Source organism: Euprymna scolopes, chromosome 25 (assembly GCF_053919585.1).
Source record: "Euprymna scolopes isolate OS-2025 chromosome 25, ASM5391958v1, whole genome shotgun sequence".
NCBI lineage: Eukaryota > Metazoa > Mollusca > Cephalopoda > Sepiida > Sepiolidae > Euprymna > Euprymna scolopes.
Window position 1 is genome coordinate 90,604,123 of NC_136506.1, and position 16,174 is coordinate 90,620,296.

At 31.4% G+C, this 16,174-nt stretch overlaps 1 protein-coding gene across 6 annotated transcripts in view; it reads right to left on the reverse strand.

Moving 5' to 3' along the window:
* LOC145247503 (uncharacterized) overlaps positions 1-16,174 on the reverse strand; it is a 1,258,807-nt gene that overhangs the window by 93,127 nt on the left and 1,149,506 nt on the right. For all 6 annotated transcript variants that reach the window (XM_080109320.1, XM_080109319.1, XM_080109316.1 and 3 more), the window contains one exon: positions 8,898-9,040. In XM_080109320.1, the coding sequence (XP_079965446.1) occupies positions 8,898-9,040 (143 nt within the window). The remainder of the gene's footprint in view (positions 1-8,897; positions 9,041-16,174) is intronic.

Below are 16,174 nucleotides of genomic sequence, written 5' to 3' on the forward strand. Positions count from 1 at the left end.
ACGTGTTTCAGTGAAATCTCAATTTAGACAGGCCCACCTCATCAGACCGAAAGTGTCACTCCTTTATTTCGATTTCGGTCTGATGAGGTAGGTCTTTCTAAATTGAGATTCCACTGAAACAGGTATGCACATATGTAACCAATAATGTTTGTATAATAAACATTATATATATATATATATATATATATATATATATATATATATATATATTCTAGAAGAGTACGCATCTCAGGAAGAGTTAATTCCACACTACTTTTATGTCTCTTTATAAAAATGATAATATAATGATAGCAAACCTTATGCTCAGAATCCTTATTCCAATTTTGAATGAACTTATTACATGGTTTGGATCCTAAAAAATATTTCAAATTTAAAGCTTCAAGAGTTTTAAAAAGAGAATTTTGATTAGTGTCAAATGACCATGGATCGGGTTTAGTATAAATCCGAAATACTTTAATTTCCATATCATTTCTCTTGAACAACTTTAAGAATTCTCTAAAGAAAATGAAATTTGGAGAATATCTACTAATAAATATTCTTAAATTTTCACAAAATCGGAGGTTTTATCTAAATTTGTATGAACGACTTCCACCTACTCTTTGCCATCTTTACATAAAACCAAATATAGCCCACTTTTCTCCACTTATGCACAGCAGCTGTGTTCCAAACTTCATAATGATCTGTTAATAAGTTTACGAATGAATCCCTAAATATAAACATATACCTACCTTTATATAAATACTAGCAGATGTACCCAGTGTTGCCCAGTATTAAATGTAACGTAAAATTCCTTTAAAAAAAAATGAAGTAAATAAAAAAAAACGGAGACATGTGCATGTGAGTATTGTTTTTTCTAAAGAGTTCACTTCTTGTAAGAAAAAAAAAAAAAAAAAAAATACTCGAGCCGAGATCAAAACCCAAAGCTAAAGACAGCGAGTCAAGTACGACAACCATTAGGCCAGCTTACCACAATCCTTAAAAAGTGTTTTCAAACCTACTTATTTTTAACATAAGGAAGCTGTCATGTCATTCGTGCATGCGCAGTCATGAAACAGTTGACAAACAGGTAAAAATCTGATGAGCCCCCAAGTACCAATCTTTTAATTTTGACCCTTTACCAACACGTCTTTCCAGACAGAAAACCGATTATAAAGTTTTCACATGTCTGAATACCCTATATACCAAATTTCAAGTCTGTAGATCAAACATTCATTAGGTATATACGTTAAGAAGTGTCCTCACACACACACATTTTCACTTTTATAGATATACTAGATGTACCCAGCATTGCCCAGTCATAAAATACGCATAAATATATTTTAATAAATACAGAAACTTGAGGCATATGCATGCTAGTATTATGTTTTTCTAAACAATTCACTTCTTGTAATTAAAAAAAAAAAAAAAAAAAAAAAAAATACACGAGCTGAGATCGAAACCAAAGGCTAAAGACATTGAGTCAAATACGATAACCATTACACGAGCTTGCCACGATCTTTAAAAAGCGTTTTCAAAAAATCTTATTTTTAACATAAACTGTCATGTTTCTCGACCGCACGTTCGCAACTATGAAACAGTTAACAAATATATAAAAATCTGACAGCTTCCATGTACCTGGTGATTTTAACCCCTAAGCGGCCCTTTTTTTCCAGATGAAAACCAATTAAAAAGTTTTCCATACATCTGAATATTCTATATACCAAATTTCAAGTCTGTAGATAAAAAATTCATTGAGTACATAGGTTGAGAAGTGTCCTCACACACACACACATTCTCACTTTCATAGCTATACATATAGTTATATCTTTCTTGTACAAGTCAATCATTCCCTCTCTTGTGCTATCCTATTGCCCTCTCCCTGATGGACCATCTATTCTTTATCTGCATATACTCAATATTCACTTCGTTTGAGTAAATTACATCAACTCGCCACCCCCCATCCTGTCTTCATACCCCCCCCCCCCCAGAAAAAAAGTATATCTTTTCCCAATTCATTACATTCCAGGTGGGAAGGTTATCTTTCCCCCCAGAAACACATAATTAACCATCTCAACCCTCAGACACAAAACAATGCTAAGAAGGAGAAGAAAAAAGGAATCTAATGGAGGATGCCTTCTGTATTTAACAGACCCCCCACCCCACCTCATACTGTCTCACCAACATGTTTAATACTTTAATGAGTTACAAAATCAAGCCTCACAATTATTTAAAGTCAATTAGGTTATTCTTTCTCATAGATATTTTCTACCGAGATAACAAAATAGATGTCTTACATAAATAAAGATGGTGACATTTCTTTTGAAGAAATTTGCTTGTTTTGTTTTATAGTATATCAAACATTTTCAGGTTTATTTAATGCCGAGTCCTGTTATTTTGGTAAAAGATTTTATGCTTTAAGTTCTTTATATTTTCAAATATTCATTAATGTTTATTTTTTTATTTTATCTATTTATTTTTTTTTCACAGTATATCAGTCTTCTACTTTTTTTTTTTTTTTTTTTCGTTACATTATGTCAAATCCGGACATTTTGGTAAAAGGTTATATGCTTCAACTTTTTTATATCTCCAAATATTTATTCATGGTGTTTTTTTTTTTTTAATTCTTTTTTTTTTTTTTTTTTTTTTTAAACAGTATATCAATATTTTTTGGTTAATATCAAATCCGGATAATTTGATAAAAGTTTTTATGTTTCAAATTTATATCTTCAAATATTGATTCTCTGCTGTTTGGTTTGGCAGTTCTGGAGAGAAAAACTATTTTTGGTTTTGCAGAACATGATTGAGTTTTGTAAAGGAAGAGGGGAAAAAACGGCATCAATGCTTGGTGCATTTTAGGTCAGAAATCAAGTATCTTCAGCCAGCCTGATCTGTTAACACCAAAATTAAAGCAAGACAAAAATGTTGAGCACTATCCAAGACCACACATCATTTCAGACACTAATTATGTCATTCTTATATTATTTATGGCATTAAGTCGGTCGAATTTTGCAAGTTAGACTTAAATAGAATTTCATCTGAGAAATCTATATTTGATTCTGATTAGCCAGCCATTTATGTAAAATTTCAGCTGTGATCTTCATTTACAAATGTACAGATTATGTTATGTATAACAAACTGTAAAATGTTTTTGACTCCTAATGGGGGTATGAGGCGAATGGATTCGCCAATCATTTTTATAACCAACAGCTGTGCCAAACAACCAATGAAAACGTCCAAAAATTATTATAAAAATTGTCGAATTTTGGATTCAATCAGTTCGCCGTTTACTACGTCATGGACAGCATTTAATTCTTGGCCGCCATCTTGGTTACTGATCTGAACTATGCCGCCATCTTTGTTCAACACAATGTCTCAAAACTTAACACAAACTTATGTAGAAAAACCTACTTGCTGATGAGCAGTACTATTTATTTTTGGTTTTTCTTTTTTTTCCATACAATTTTCTCTGGAATAATATGCTATTAACGCGTATATAATAAAAACTATCTCAATTACGAACAACCATTATTCTTTATCAATCTTGTCGATATTTTTTCATTGTGTTTTTTGTTTTACTATTTAAAAGTATTTTTAGTAACTAATAAAAAAAAAAAACAAGGATGCAAGGTGGAAAGTCAAACGACTCAAGGAGGCAGCACATGCTAAAAAAAAAAAAAGAAAAAATACCAAGCAGATCAAGCCTAGATTTTAGTAGCATTTAGGAGCCTCTAAATGTACGAAAATTTTGGCGATTAAAGGGAGATAATCCCCTATCGATCTTTATTATAGTTGCCTCTCCTCTGTCAACCAATTTTTCACATTTGAAACTATAACCATAAAATAGAGACTAACTCACAAAATACAAAAATTACCACAGAGCCAGTAACTTGTTTTCTTTCCAAACAACAACTAACATGCCTGAAGACAATCGAAGGACAATCCAATCGAAATATTGCACAAATAACACTGAAGATGAGAACAATAGTCCAAACAATACAAGTAATATGAATAATCAGCCCTCATCTAAAAAAAATTCAGAACTTGAATTAAAAAAAAACAAAAAAACTTCAACGTGCATTCGTTGAGTCAGTTATTGGAAGCATTGCAGAAAATTAATTGGTGTAGCTTTCGTATTAGTCTTATATTAAATTGAAACAAGCAGGGAACAAATCAAACAATTGTGAAGAACATCTTATGATAGTATTTATAAAAAAAAGACTGAGACTAGCAACATCACATCTGTGAGAAAGATTGTAGAGAATAAGAAAGGGCGGTGCCAATTAAATTAGATACATTTCTGCACCTTATCAAGACATCTCAAATGGGACAGAGTTGTACTAGCCTAAATATGACAACAGTACTCCAATTGGGTAATTATTATACAAATTTCGAGCCGAGACGCCCTCCATCTATTCCTCCAAATTAATAATGAACCAAATTTGTTTGATATTCCCTACTGAGAATTTAACATACTGACAAGGGCAGAGAGACTATGCAGGAGAATCAATATTGGTTGAGTAAAAGAAATATTTTTTTTTTTATTCCACAGGAGGCAATATATATATATATATATGCACAGGCACACATACAAGACAATTTATATAAGCACACATACACAAGACAATTTATATAAGCATTCATATATACGCACACACACATAAACACATATATAAACACACATACATGGTAGCTTCCTTCAGTCTTAACAGACTATGGATACCCACTGTAAGGGTGTCTGCAAGTAGAATTCTTGTGGCAAGAGTTGCACAATCTTCAATTACATTTCTCACGAGTAGGGTTGTTAAATACCAGTGGCAAGTGAAGGTTCAGTAGGACTGAAAACACTACCAAGATAAGTGGAGAGCACACACAGCTCCTAAAATTCCAAAACGGTAACCCATCTGGTACTAGACAGGCTCAACATTGCTTAACTGATCCGACAAGAACTGGTGTGTCAATGTGATTATGCCATATACACATGTACGGACGCACATACATGCATATATATATATATATATATATATATATATATATATATATATATATATAAAAACACATATATACAGATGCACACACACACACACACACACACACATACATATATATATATAGAGAGAGAGACACACATTATATATACACACATATTGCCACATATATATATATATATATATATAAACATATATACAGATGCACACACACATATATATATATATAGACACACATTATATATACACACATATTGCCACACACACACATATATATATACACACATATTGCCGCATATATATATATATATATATATATAAACACATATAGCCACACACATATATATATATACATACATATAGACACACACATATATATATATACATACACATATATAGACACACATATATATATATACATACACATATATAGACACACATATATATAAAGATAGACAGACACACGCATAATATATATAAAGATAATCATAGACACACACATTACATATATTTAGACATTATATATATATATATATATATATATATATATATTATACACACACGCGCGCGCATATATGTGTGTGTGTGTGTGTGTGTGTGTGTGTGTGTGTGTGTGTGTGTGTGTGTGTGTGTATGTATGTGTGTATGGAGAAGTATTTAATAGATTTAGGGAAAATAAAGTTACTTAAAACAACAGGACAAAAAAGTTATAAAAACATGTGATTAGCAGGGCAAACATCAAGCAAGAAAAATTCTTGCTTCACAAAAAAAATACAAAAATAATCTGCTACACACACGCGCAATAGGAAAGCAATCTAACTTGCTTAAAATATAAATGCAGACAATACTCATTTGCTGTTTTTATGTCATTTCTTTCATTGGCAATTTTTATGTTTGGGTTCTTATTTGGACTACCGTTCTCATCTGGAATGTCATTTTTACAACGTTTCGGTCGATGTAACCTCCGACCTTCTTCACGTGTATCTTGTCGATCTTGGTAACCTGCACGAGCATGTTCTTGTTCCATCAGCCATACAGATGTGTTAGAAAAATTCAGTTGTAAGCTACCCTCTTTTAGAGTTTGAAAGTTCAATCCTCAGCGCAGACAACACTCAAAATAAAATTGCGAATTACAAAGGTCATCTACCTAGTCATGCCTGACGGAACGAGATTATGCTACTCCCCCCCCCTCCCATGGATTAAATATATCAAAATTTTGTGCAGATTCCCGAGTTTGACAAGATATACCTGAAGAAGGTCAGAGGTTACATCAATCAAAACGTTGCGAAGAAAAACACTTAATATGAGAACAGTCGTCCGAAGAACTTAAATAATATCAATAATCAATAGTCGTCTCAAAAATGTCAGAAACATTTTCATTTTTTTTTTTTCATTTTTATTTTTTTTTTAGAATTGATTCAGGACAATTTTGAACCTCCAGACAAGGCACATGGCCACTTATTCGTAAGGGGCTACTATTTATGGAGTTGGGCAGCGAAATGTCGGTTCACATTACACTTGAATTTCTGCATGTCAGTCCAGTCAGGGAAGCAGGGTCTCGGGAGGGAATTCCAAAATGCAGCAGTCTGAGGGGAAAAGCTATCCGACTAGAAGGTTTTACGGCATCCAAGGATTTCTACAGTGTAGGGGTGGGATTTTGCTGCTTGTCGGGTTTGTCAAGGATATTGTCGTCAAGAGAGTACTAGTGCTCAGAGTTTGTCAGAGCACTTGCCATTGAAATACTTGTAAAACAGGCACAAGGATGCCACGTTTTGTCGATGGGACAGAGGTTGGAGTTTAGTTGATAGTTCAGGACCTATTAGGTTTGCGACTAGTGGCAGATGTGCCAGCCCAGATGTGATGACAAAAGTTCTTGCATAGGCGAACTGTGGCCTTGTAGAGATACAGGATACTCTCAGGTGTGAGTAGCTTTTTAGCACGGTAGAAAGATCCCACCTTCTTCGCAGCAGCCCTAACAATTCGCTCAATGCATTTGTTCTCGGAATATGTGCGCAAAGGACAAATATAGAGATTTCAGAATTCCTCAGCATAATGATGAAAATCAAAAGTCAGAAAGGATTTGATTCGCGAGAAAAATGGATGATCAACAATTTGACGTCATGAGAAAACTAGTTTGTCACTGAAATCGTGTTTCTGAATTTTTTTTTTAGATGATGATCGATAATTTGAATTATTTGGACTACTGTTTCCATCTTTTAACATGTTATTGCATTATTCTTAGTGTTTCAGCTGATGTAACCTCCAACAGGTGCATCTTGTCGAATTTATAGCACAACCAATAAACTACTAGGTAAAAATTCAGTTTTAAATGACACTATTGAAAGTTCGTAGAATTCATGGCAAATGATACAAGAACATGCTATCTTTGTGGATTGAATTAAGGGTTCCATTCAAAATTCTGTCCAGACTCCCAGGGCCAACAGACATATTCCTGAGTTTGACAAGATAGGAGGTGCCTTAACTAAGTTTCCAGGCGTTTTTGTGTACAAGCATTTAAAATTGTCATATACTCTTGAAAATTCAGTATGGTTTTGCTATACATCTTAGGAGATGACTGACCAATTTTTATGATTTCAAATCCAAATGAACAACTACATCAGGAATTGGAATACACTCTACTAAAGCCTGGTTGTCACAGCTAGTGAATTTCACAAATACAATCTGGACGTGAGGACAGTTTAGAAGAACAATATGCAATAAAATTCTGTTTGAAACTTGGAAAAAAAATGCCACAGAAATGTATGGAATTCTTCAGACTGCTTTTGGACCATCTTGCATGAATCGAGCATCAGTTGTTGAGTGGCATAAGAGATTCAAGGAAGGCAGGGAGTCTGTAAGGTGTGATGACAAGAGGTGTGGGAGGAGTAAGGAAGTTAGAACACGTGATTTGATTGGCCAAATAAAGAATTTCATTCTAGTTTTACTTGTAGTTAAAAATCAATAATATCAATCAATAAATATTTACTATTTCAAAAATACTACCAACAGTGGAAGATTTTGTTTTAAACAAAATCGCATAAAAAAAGACAATTGAACAAATCATTTTTGACATCAGAATATACACAAAAATTTTTTTGATTCCGATTCAGATACCCAAAAAAGTTCTGATTGTTTTCGATTCCCAATTTCAATGTCATATCAATACTAATATATATATATATATATATATATATATATATATATATATATATATATATATTAGTCTTGGGAGTTTTTTTTACCTTTAAAACTATATAAAAAATTTTTTTAAAAACTATTTAATTTTTATATTTTTTTATCATTCGCTGGAAAACTATTTAGTCAATAAGTCATTTAATCACCTGTAATCGCTGAAGCAACTTGCTCTCTCGAATTCACAAAACAAAACAGTATATTAAATCATGGCTCCCCAAACAACCTCACTTAATCTAGATATTAATATATATATATATATATATATATATATTTTTTTTTTCAATCTCAAGTATTGACATTATAATTGTTTCCATGGACAGAAAATTTACTGTCTGCAGAAACAATTGTAATGGAGTAAGTCGATACTTGAGGTTGTAAAATGAAAAACATTTAGCTCTACTAACATATTGAGCACTTTTCGCCTGTTTTTACCATTTCTACCTCTCTCTCTCTCTCTATATATATATATATATATATATATACACACACACACCAATAAAAAGAAAAATCTCCCATAGAGCCTACATGTCATACGTGAAGAATTCCATAGAAAACTAACTTTGAGAAATAAAATTTTTTTAGCATATTAAAATGATTTCATTTAAATATTGTTTTACGACCGTGGAAGTAAAAAACAACATACAGATGTAAGACCAGGAAAATTCGGATCACCGATATGTCCAAGAAATGCGTACAGAAAGTATTTCAAATCCGGAAAAGGCAAGAAAACAAACATACCTCATCGACTGGGGCCAGTCCGAGCTGAGACGTCCGTGTACTGTGACACTTGTCTGGTAAACTGTAATCCATGGAGACTTCGGATTCGTCGGATGATTCGTCATTTGTTGAATGAGAATGGAGATCAGAAAGTGGATCACTTCCTGGAAAACAAAACAAAAACAAAAAAGCGATTATTTTTAGATCTAAAATAAACACTAAAAGAAAAAAGCAATTCATTGGAATGAAAATAAAATGTTTTAACCTAACTAGAATTTTTTGTAAATCTGTGAACGGCACTTTTCCATGTAAGCTTTGATGGGGAAATTTGAGAAAGCAGGAAGTTTTTTTGTACGATTCTTAGATTCAAATTTCAGAAGTTAGCACACGTCTGTGTTTGTGTGTATATATATATATATATATATATATATATATATATATAATTATTTCCTATAATAATTACTAAATATTTACTATAATAATTATTTAATACCTACAGACACTAGTGTTTCATCCTTTCAGGAATCATCAGTGCAGGGTGTCACGATTAACACCGGTCGACAGATTCGAATCTGGCAACAGAAGCTATCTCTGACTCCATTAGCAAGGACTTAATCCTTCTTCTACGTTAACTGGGAGAAATACTGTTGAAATTTAAACATTTATTTTTTAATGTCTGTCAGACGGATCTAATCATTATAATATATTTTATTTTTGTTTTTATTTTTGGAATCTTTTCGGATGAGGCTTCATAATTGGTGTATTCATTATTTTTGGCAGATTTATCAACTGCATCCCCAGTAATTACTGCCTTCCATAGTTGCCTCACCACGTTTTTGGCCAACTAATCCTCTGGCCTGCTTTGGGTAGGATTGAAACCTGCTATCTTCAGACAATGCTCACCTGGAACCGTAGAAATTCAACGCCTGTATCCACTGCACCATACATACACATATATATTACCAGGATTAAATGATGATCAATGAATTTTTCACATTTTTATCATTGTTGAAATCGCCTATTTTTCAATCAAATCGACTGACTGCTTGCTCTAGTTAGGGATTCACCGCAGTGCACCGAAAATAAACTTCTCATGCCCTCCTGCAATCACTTAATTCAAACTATATTGTAGTTTAGATTGCACTGTAGCGAACCTACTGTTAATTTTATAAAATTATTTTAATATATAATGGTTTGAATTAAAGTTTAAAATGCAAAAGTCAAGTATTACGCTTCAATTGTGCTCTGAACAGAAACATTTATTTTGAACGTGACCCTATCAAATCAAAGAGCACTGTTGATTTGATAAATCATGCCTTTCTGTTTGTGGGTAATAAAACTTCTCAAAAGCACTTGTGATGTTAGGCTGTATAAGGTTTTAACTTTGGTCAAAAGCGCTTGTTCCTCCTTTCATCTGATTTTTTTCTATTATCAATTGTTGATACTTATTTATAACATTCAGATACAAAGCCTATCTAAGAACACTGCCAGATTCATAAAATACATTTGTGTGAAATTTCATAGTAATCATCTCAACAGTTTCGGTGTCCATAGGGAACAAACTAAGACAGACACACACACACAGACAAAGTGTTATATATGTCGCCCACATACAGTACTGTTTTGCTGTATCACAGCTCATCAGTATATATATATATATATATATATATATATATAAAATTGTAGCAATTATTTTCTGTCTTCTCACCGTGAAAATAATTGTTAGCTTAATATTCGTCACGATCTTTAAAAAGTGTTGTTCAAACCTACTTATTCTTAACATAAGGAACCTGTTATGTGAACGATTCGCACATGTGCAGTTGCAAAACAGTTGACAAAAATCTGATACCCCCCCCCCAATACCAATTTAAAAAAATGTTTACCCTTTAGCAGCACTTTTTTTTCCGGATGAAAACTGATTCAAAACTTTTCCACGTGTCTGAATACCCTATATACCAAATTTCAAATTCGTAGATCAAAAATTTGCTGAGTACATAGGCTAAGAAGTGTCCTCACACACAACACACATTCTCACTTTTATAGATATATACATATATAGTAGATTTACATTGCTATATCTTTGATCACTGTAAACAGACACTACACTCTAATCACTTTATTACTATATTACAAAACTCAATTGGATTTAATTGGAATAAGATAATTAAAAATAATTAGAATTATTCAGACTACTATTCTCATCCCAGTTCTTATAGTCAAAACATTCCAGCTATAATCTTCGACCTTCTTTGAGTATATCTTTTTCTGAACTTTGGAACCTTATAGTCGAACTTGAGGATTCTCAAGTTGGTAATGATACACCTTAAGCATGTCGTAGATTATATCGGCTGAAACGTTATAATGACGGGGATGAGAATAGTAGTCCAAATGATTTTAATAAGACAAAATAATGAATGCTTCATATTATTAGAATTGTTTACATAATTCTTCTCTTAACAACGTTTCAGCCGATGTAACCACCAATTTCTTTCAAATGTATCTTGCCATCAAACTCTGGAATCTGTGCAGAATTTCAAACGGAACCCTTTATTTAATCTACAGGGTTGGCATACTTTCGTTCCATCAGCCATGACTGCTGCGTACAAGTCCTAAGTAATTCATGATTGTATTTTGAGTGTCGCTCCCCCCCCCCACTAAAGATTGAACCTACAACCCCCAGAAGTGGATAAGATACTTGTTAAAATCAGTTTGTAAGTTACACTTTTGTGCAAGTTCAAGGTTCAATCCTCTATGTGGGTAACACTCAAAATACAATTGTAAATTACTCAGGACTTTTATCTACTCAGTCATGGTTGACAAAAAAGGAGTATGCTAATTCGTGGATTAAATAAAGGGTTCTGTTTAAAATTCTGTACTGATTCCCCGAGTTCGACAAGATATACTTGAAGGTCAAAGGTTACATTGATTGGAACGTTATGAAAATAATATTCAAAATAAGACAGTAGTCTGACAAATACAAATAATACAAGGTTCGTACAGATTTTCAACGTCCATTTTCAAGGCTTTTCAAAGTTTTCAAGGTCTGCTTCAGGCAAAATTCAAGTTTTCAAAACACAATTTGGATTTTGTTTTACAATCCACAGTGATTCAAAAAAGTGAAAAAAAAAAAAAAAAATCAAATATGCAACAAATAAATGTTACCATAGCCAATAAAAGTTATTTTGCAATCTACTGCATCATTTTTTGGCGTTTTTAAGCAGTTTTAAATGCTTTTATTTCATCTCAAATATTAACTCTCTTTACGGCTTTTAATTTCAAGCCAAAATGGCTTCCGTCTTGTCCATTGCTTTTTTTTTAGCCTTGCCGGTCTAATGTGAAATTATAATGGGGCGGGGGGGGGGAACATTGGAGAGTTTTGTCCATGCAAAGAAAGTATTTTTTTAGAGAAGCGGCTTAATTTTGTTTATGGCAGCCGTTACTACCCCTCCCTTTTGTGTTGCCATAAAAAAAATATAAAAAGTAATAATAATAAAAGAACAAAAATAGACAGAGGTTTGACTCTTTATTACAAAACTACCCAAGGTAGTTTTGTGATAAAGAGACATAACTTGTATCCACAACACTACTATGCGATTTCAGAACCATGTATTAAGAGTTTATTTTCAATATTTTTTATTAATACTTAAAAAAAAAAATAATAATAATTTAATACTATTCATTTTGATTTTATTATTAATATTTCAACAAATTTTTACTTTAGGCTTTTTCAAGAAATTTTCAAAACATTTTCCATATTTTCAAGCTAATAATAGAAATAAGGCTTTTTCAAGGCAAAAGTCAAAATTCAAAGAGTCAAAATTCAAGGACTTTTCAAGTCTGTACGAACCCTGTAACCGATTCTTATCTCAAAAAATTCTGAAACATAAAAAATAATTGCAATTTTATTTTAAAAATCCAAAGACAAAAACATGCTAAAGTGGTTCTCACCTTCCGACCTTGGCCTAAATCCTGTTGTCCTCCTCTTAATGCGAGGAGGAATAAAGTATCTCCACATTGGATTATAGGAAGCCATATTGATAAGAGAGAAAAACAAAACGCAAGTGGCTTGATGCTGTTTTTTTATGTCCTTGACTCAAGATCAAGGGTCATTATTGCTTTATTGTACAGTTAAACTCCAAGTGCTCCTAGAAACATTTTTTATTAACCACCTAGAAACAAGCAAAAAGGAGAAGGCGCGGGGGGGGGGTAACTGAATAATAGCATAAGAGTTGTCTACCTTAAAACTAATTTTAGTTTTTAATTTCTATTTGTTTGCATTTTTTTATACAGAAAAAAAATAAATAAAACATAAGTTGCAAATGAGGAAAGAAATTCCGTTTTTCTTTTTCTGCGCGAGTTTAAAAAACATCCAAACAAATAAAAATAAACAAATAAAAAGTGACTGGATAACTGATAATATTAAAAAAAAAAAAAAAATGAAAATCAGCAAGGATAACTCAAATTTTTAATTAAAGAATATAGAAAGGTGTCTTTCTTTACAACTAAAATTTTGTTCCTTTTGCTGAATAAGCTTCTTTTTTTTTTAAATATATACAAACAAGTTAAAATGTTAAACTAGAAGGATTTCACTGCCACCAGAATAGAGTCTGATCATCAGTTGATTCTTGATTTCAATTTGGATTTAGTTTATATAACACTTTAGGAAAACCCATGCATTCACCTGTAAACGCTTGTTCTAGGATTTCGCCTTCATCGGGTGTTTATTTAATCATGAGGTATTTCCTTCCGCAAGCAACCTTTTTCATGATAATAATAACTGTTGGAGGCTGTTTTGAATCAACCAGCAATTTATATATGCCTAAATAATATAATTTAGAAAAATAGCTAATATACACTTGCACGCCTATGCGATCGACATATGAAGGTTAATTTGCATATTACTTTGCAAAACAACACTTTATTAATTATCCATTTTTTTTAAATTTTGTTTTCATTTTTCTATAATCTGCGGTTCTATTTACATATATCTTCTATATAGCAAATAAATGCTTAGCATTTTGGATAAAAATGGGGGGGGGGGGCACGCATTCAGTTAGTATTTAAATAAAGTGTTATATCCAAAACGTTTTTAAATACTTAAATCAGTTTTGTAATCCAAGGAATTTTAAGCTTGCTGTTTCGTAAAAATGCAAAAGTGAAATTATCTCTACATTCTGAGCGTAATCCAATGCTTATATTCTGATAAATCTATGCGATTGATGTATAAAGATTAACTAATTTGCATACTGCATTTCAAAAAGACATCTTATTAATTAACTATACATTTTCATAGTTTTTCGTTGCACTATAATCCACAGCTCTATATACATATATTTTTTCATATCACAGATAAATACTTATCATTTTGGGTTAAAAAAAAAAAAAAAAAATATGGCACGGATTCATCTAGTAACTGAATAAATGTGATTTTTTTTTTTCCCCCCAAACCTTTTCAAATACTTAAATCACTTTTGTAGCCAGACGAAGTTTCAGCTTGCCGTTTCGTAAAAATCCAAAAGTGGAATTATCTCTCCATTGTGAACATAATCCAACGTTTGAAATGTAAAATCCTCTCTCGTTGTTGACATTCAGACCAAAGCGTGCCGTCCATATATTTAATTCACTTTAATCCCGACCGATGTGCAGCCCAAAGTAATGTGACCTTGCATCCAAACTACACATGATAAATAACTAAACAAATAAACAATTATATGTTTGCGTATGTAAGGACTTGTGGTTTTTAAGTGCTTTTTTGGGGGGAAATGGGCCACACCTCATTGACCAGTTGTTTTATCCTGACAACCGAGTCGGGATAAACAATATCACAGCTATTACCCACTGACTACTGATAAAAATAAGCAGCAAGCAATCAGAAGAAAAATCCATACATTTATATACAGACTAGTAGAGATAACTGGTATTGCCCAGGAAAAATTAGACAAATCTGCATCGATAATATAGAGTACTGTACATTTTTTTCTGCATGTACATATATATCTAAAAATATATGTCTATATCTATCCATAAATATAAATTTATATCTACCCAGAAATATATATCTCTATCTACCTATATATCTATCCATAAATATAAATACACACCCATAAATATAAATATTTATCCACCTATATATCTATCCATAAATATAAATATTTATCCACCTATATATCTATCTATAAATATAAATATTTATCCACTTATATATCAATCCATAAATATAAATATTTATCCACTTATATATCAATCCATAAATATAAATATTTATCCACCTATATATCTATCCATAAATATAAATATTTATCCACCTATATATCCATCCATAAATATAAATATTTATCCACCTATATATCCATCCATAAATATAAATATATATATATATATATATATCCATAAATATAAATATTTATCCACCTATATATCCATCCATAAATATAAATATATATATATCCATAAATATAAATATTTATCCACCTATATATCCATTCATAAATATAAATATTTATCCACCTATATATCCATCCATAAATATAAATATATATCCACCTATATATCCATCCATAAATATAAATATATATCCACCTATATATCCATCCATAAATATAAATATATATCCACCTATATATCCATCCATAAATATAAATATATATCCACCTATATATCCATCCATAAATATAAATATATATCCACCTATATATCCATCCATAAATATAAATATATATCCACCTATATATCCATCCATAAATATAAATATATATCCACCTATATATCCATCCATAAATATAAATATATATCCACCTATATATCCATCCATAAATATAAATATATATCCACCTATATATCCATCCATAAATATAAATATATATCCACCTATATATCCATCCATAAATATAAATATATATCCACCTATATATCCATCCATAAATATATATATATATATATATATATATATATCCATAAATATAAATATTCATCTACCTATATATCTATCCATAAATATAAATATTTATCTACCTATATAGATATCCATAAATATAAATAAATAAATATATATATATATATATATAGATATAGATATTTATGGATATCTCAATAAATATCTATATCTATCTACATATAGATATATCTATATGTATCTAAGTTTTTTTTGTTTGTTTTGTGTTTTTTTTACTCACGTTCACCCCTAACCAGGCATACCGCTACTTGGACGTAAGGAGTTACTATTTGGACAAGATGTTGGTTTACATTCTATTTAAACTTCTGCATATCAGTACAGTCAGGAAAGCAGGTAGCAGGAAGGG